Genomic DNA, 5,235 nt, shown 5'->3' with positions numbered 1-5,235 from the left:
CTTATGCACTCTAAAAAATGCTGGGTTAAATACAACCCAATTGCTGGGTTTGTCCATATTTGACCCAGCACTGGGTTGTATTTAACCCAGCATTTTTTAGAGTGTGAGTCAATGCTTTTATTATATTTGTTTAACAGTTTTAAATCATAAATAATTTAAAACTGTTAAACAAATATAATCTGTCAAATGTGAGTGTAATAAAAGTGTTAAAAAGCATAAGCTATACATATGGGGTCCTACATCAACACGATGGGAGAAATGTCATTATTCATTAGCAGAAACCTATAATCTGTAATCCCAGTTCATTTCAGTTTTTGTTACACCCTTAACCGCAAAGTTTTGAGAAGAACCGCCTCAGTATTTAGTACCAACATGCTCCACAATATTTTTAGCATGACCCGACCTGAAACATTCACTGAGTCAAGCTTGGCAAAAGTGATGGAGAATCCGAGGGTTTGCCGCAATATTAACCACTGCGCATTTTAGACTGAGTCATTTTATTTCACATGTAGGAACTGCAACAGTCCTCGCTGTGGTTGGAGATGGTGAGTGGTAGAGAAAAAGTAGAAATGAAATGTGAAAAGCAACTGAAGTGCAGAACTAGTTCTGCTTCTGATTATGAAGAGGCCACTGAGCGAGAGCCATGCATCAGAAGTGCAGTTTGACCTTGACAGCTGAAAACACAAACCCCTCTCATTTTACATGCAAACCTCTCAGCTGGGTGAACTTTCTTCAAGAAAACATGCTCATTTAAACCATGCAAACTTATATCTGCATGAAGTGCTTTGAAGAAACAGGCCAACTGCAGTGAAAGATTTTAATGCTGGTCATTAATGCAGAGTGTGTCTTACACTTATATATATATATATATATATATATATTAACCTGACTATTTGCTGTTTTCCAAATGGTCGATTTTTGGCAAATTTATTGGAAACCAATGGGGTTCAATTTATACTCTATTACTTCTGTGCGTCGAAACTTTGCATACACATTCATGACTGTAATTGAGAAACAGTCACACAATTTCAAGAAGAAATAAATAGTTAAACCAGTGTGATTATCAAGCAGTTTTGAAAATGGAATATGAGTCCTGCAACACAATAATGACTTCAATTTTGGTCTTTTCCGCACACAATTTTATCATATGGCTTCAGAGAACTGGCACTGCAGCACACAAGTCATACAGACTATTTTTATAATACTTTCATGCTGCTTTTTAGTAGCTTAACTGCATCTGTACACCATGAGCATTATTCATTTGTGTTCCACAGAAGAAAGTCAGAAGGGCTTGGAATGACAAATTATTACATTCAAATGACTATAAGTAACTGTTTTCTTTTGAAAGATGATCTGTTAGCATTCAAATTATTTACAGAAGGTCCTTAGTACAACAAAGTAGAGTTATGTGTCAGACGTTTTTAAAACCCACACATATATATCATTCATAAGAAACTAGAAAGACAAACATTTCTCATTTTTTACAGAATTTACAAAAGCTTCACCACTTAAAGAAAAGCCAAAAAAAAAAAAAGAAGCATATCTACTTTACTATTCTGGTTTCGTTTTACATGAAGTCATCCAAACCATTAAAATAAATCTAGTTTAAATCACATAGCCTACTGTACGCAAATATGCAAACGCAGTCAGAGTTGCTTGGCCAACACATTTGGACCGTGTGGCGCTATTGTACATAACGTGTTTTTTTGCATTACTGTGGCAGTAACGGACATCAGTACTCAAGGAGGTGTGATAGAGTTATCTAGAAACATCTGTGCCATTAAACCAAATGTTTTCAGGTAGCTTGCTTTATGACAGAAAACAAAGAAATACATAGTATGTGTGGCCTGATTTAGCATTATTCTCTTCACCATGATGATAGCTGATGTGAATGAGAAAACTGTCCGTACACTCTAAATAATGCTGGGTTAAATATAACAAAACAACCCAACCGCTGGGTCAAAACAACCCAATAGCTGGGTCAAAACAATCCAATAGCTGAGTCAAAACAACCCAACCCAACCGCTGGGTCAAAACAACCCAATAGCTGGGTCAAAACAATCCAATAGCTGGGTCAAAACAACCCAACCCAACCGCTGGGTCAAAACAACCCGATAGCTGGGTATGTCCCTTTTTAACCCAGCGCTGGGTTATATTTAACCCAGCATTATTTAGAGTGTAGACAGAGAATGCAATGTATAGTTGCGAAAGAAATTGACAGAAAATTGTCATTAGGTGTCAAATCACATTCACATGCAACATGCATATAGCATAAATTTGCTCAGAGCCAATCAAATGCAGTTTTCCTACTGCGGTCTCTTTTTCTTCGGTTTACGGCAAAGATAAAGTTGGATTTAGTGATAGAAGCTAGATCATCGGAAAAAAAACCAAAAAACACACGTCTTGGCTTCTTAGCCAAAGAATAAACACACCGTCCCAAACTTTCTGAATAAATGACCACCATTTCCATTTTCCACATGGCTCGAGACATTCTTCGTGGTCTTTTCGAGCACCTCAGTTCACCACAGCTTTCAGAAAAATAAATCGCTGGTGTGCCACTGGAATTTAGGTGAACAGATGTTGTTTTGTCTATTCTGTTATCTTGCGTTTCAAACTTTCCTCTTAAAGCAACACCAAACGAATGTTAGGAAGGCTGTCTAACCTAGGAATAAGTGCTGCTCGATTTCAGTACGTGGTTAACTGCAGGTTAACAAACTACAGAGTCCATGTTAAAGTTGAGCAGGGACTGAAAAATAAATTTCAGTTTGTTATTCTCATTTCCACTTCGCCAAGCTGAATCCTCAAGGAAAACCTGTGTGTGTGTGTGTGTGTGTGTGTGTGTGTGTGTGTTTGGGTTAACGAGTGTGTGTGCTTAGACCAGTTCCACTTTGGAGTTGGGATACACGGCCACCACGTCGTAGCCCTCCGGAGGCTGCACACGGGCCTTGGCGTGCGTCTCGCAATACAGATTCTCATCGATGAAGAAGTATCCTCTCTGCTTTAGATTCAGCCCACAGTCATCACACACGAAGCAGTCGGGGTGATAGAGCTTGTCTCTGGCCTTCACGATGGTTCCCCTGCGATAAGACAGTTCTTAAATGTCACTTATTATACTTTAATGCTCTGGGATTTTAAGGACAAATCTTAAAAACACTTTTAAGTGTTTATGCTTTATAAATGTTTCAGTATCCAAGTACATTTTCCTTACAAATTTTCAAATTTGATTTCAAAATTGTTCTTTTTCAAAAACATCCATACAAAGTAAAAACAAAAGTTATAGAAAACCTACTAATATTTGCTTTAGACACAAGAAATAGCTAGAATATGAAAGTAGAGTGCTCATTACTATTTATTGAAACTATTTTTTATTTAATTTAGTTTACTTAGTATAAATAAAGACAACTTTGAACAAGCTTTACTGTGATTTCTTTTTAAAATATGCATCAACAACAAAACTGGTTTTCTATGAGGAAGTGCTATTTGCTTTTAGACAAACTGAACAAAACTGGTTTAAACCAGAAAACCATGATTTTCAGTTAGACCAATATAAAATGCACTTGAAATAAGTGACACAGTTGTTCTACAGAAATGTTTGTCTATAATTTAAAAACTATTCCAATACTACAGACTTCGTATGGATAGACTTGTATGAAAAAAAGGCTTATATGATAATATGGCAGACAGCAACAATTTCTAAAGCAGGATTAGCCAGATAATGTTTGATCAGTAACAGAGTAAACGGTAAATTCCTGGCTAATCTGACACAACCTAAAACAGAAACAGAAAGCTACTGTTCTGGACAAATGTCTGTTATGTGAACCTGACGGCTGATTGAACCCATATCACTAACCCAGCTAACAGGGAAAGTACAAGGTTCTCCCAAATGTTTGTGCAGTAACGTTAATGGAACGTTCGTTCAAAGTTATCTGGTCTTTAATGATGTTCTAAAAACGTCAGCACAAAACCATTATTTATACATTGTTCATGGAACAATTCTGAAATGTATTTTTTTTTTAAATGTTACCCATAATGTACCCAATACCAAATATTCCCATAATGTTGCAAAAAATGAAATGTAATGTTCTCTTAAAGTTCACTTAAACGTTTCTAAAACATTTCCAAAACTGGACGTTTTGCATGTTCAGAGAACATTTTAGAACTTAAAGAAAATGTTTTCAGAACATTAATTTTTTTTTATTAGCTGGGAATCCACTTCCTTTTATTAATCTCAATGAACAGTCCCATATTTGAAAGCTATAATATCTGTCAACAGCATTTACAATGGACACATTGTTTCACTCTTCTGTGGAACTTCCTTATCATATGACCTCACTGTTTACTCAGTTTTAGTGGAAACTGTGGGAAAGTGCCAACAGCGGTAGAGTGACTTACAGTAATATCTGGATCACCTGTGCAGCGGGAGGAACACATGCTGCAGCAGCTCCGGCTTCATTAACAATTACATACTCAATGAACGTGCCACTATTGTTAAAGTCTTTCATTGACAGCAAGTTAAAGCTTGTAGGCTCGTGTTCAAAGATATGGAAACAAACACATGGGCTTCCAAAGTCATTTGCTATGTCTATGCAATACTATCTAATGTCTTACTAAATGTTCATTTGGGGGCTTTTCTCTATGTATTTAAACAAACCGATAAGAAGCACAACGTCACACTTACACAATGCCGTTTGCGCAGCGTGTGCACTGCGGCAGCTTCTGTAAGCCGGGGATGGGCGCCAGAGGAGCCGTAATGGGGCTGCCCAGCTTTGGCACGGGGGATTTGATAGGGGAAAGCAAGCCTCTGACCCCATGTCTGTCCACGGGTGAGACCCCTGCAAGGAAAATAAGCTCAAGTCAAGTGCACAGAATATGATATGATATGATATGATGCTCATATACAGAAAGTAATCAACTATTCAACTAAGACAGGAAGGTCGAAAAAGTGAAAAAGCATGATAGGACCCCTTTAAAGAAGTCGCATTTTTTCGAAAATTTTAAACAAAATTCAAATGATAATTCAAACACTCAAATTCAATTTCGTTTCCTCATACTGGGGCAGCATAAACTTTAAGGAATATGAAATACAGAGTTCTGGCATGAAACTCTAGATGGCGCAGTCCGATAGGTCTAACTCAATCTGACCTAATGACATCATTATCACATGGCACAGCTGATTGGTTCTCTCCTGTATCGGTAGCCAATGAGCTCGCTGCTCAACATTAAAATATATGACAA

At 37.2% G+C, this 5,235-nt stretch overlaps 1 protein-coding gene across 1 annotated transcript in view; it reads right to left on the bottom strand.

Annotated features, from left to right (window-relative positions):
* Window positions 1-2,146: 2,146 nt before the first annotated feature.
* Window positions 2,147-5,235, bottom strand: part of LOC107742424 (PDZ and LIM domain protein 4) — a 40,622-nt gene continuing 37,533 nt past the window's right edge. The window contains exons 6-7 of the mRNA XM_016555371.1: window positions 4,679-4,832; window positions 2,147-3,077 (exon numbers count right to left, since the gene is read on the bottom strand). Of these exons, the coding sequence (XP_016410857.1) occupies window positions 2,873-3,077; window positions 4,679-4,832 (359 nt within the window). The 3' untranslated portion in view covers window positions 2,147-2,872. The remainder of the gene's footprint in view (window positions 3,078-4,678; window positions 4,833-5,235) is intronic.

This window comes from Sinocyclocheilus rhinocerous, unplaced genomic scaffold, assembly GCF_001515625.1.
Source record: "Sinocyclocheilus rhinocerous isolate Xijiao unplaced genomic scaffold, SAMN03320098_v1.1 scaffold1427, whole genome shotgun sequence".
Taxonomy (NCBI): domain Eukaryota; kingdom Metazoa; phylum Chordata; class Actinopteri; order Cypriniformes; family Cyprinidae; genus Sinocyclocheilus; species Sinocyclocheilus rhinocerous.
The sequence above is the reverse complement of the archived record's forward strand: the minus strand, read 5'-3'. Positions and strand labels throughout refer to the sequence as shown.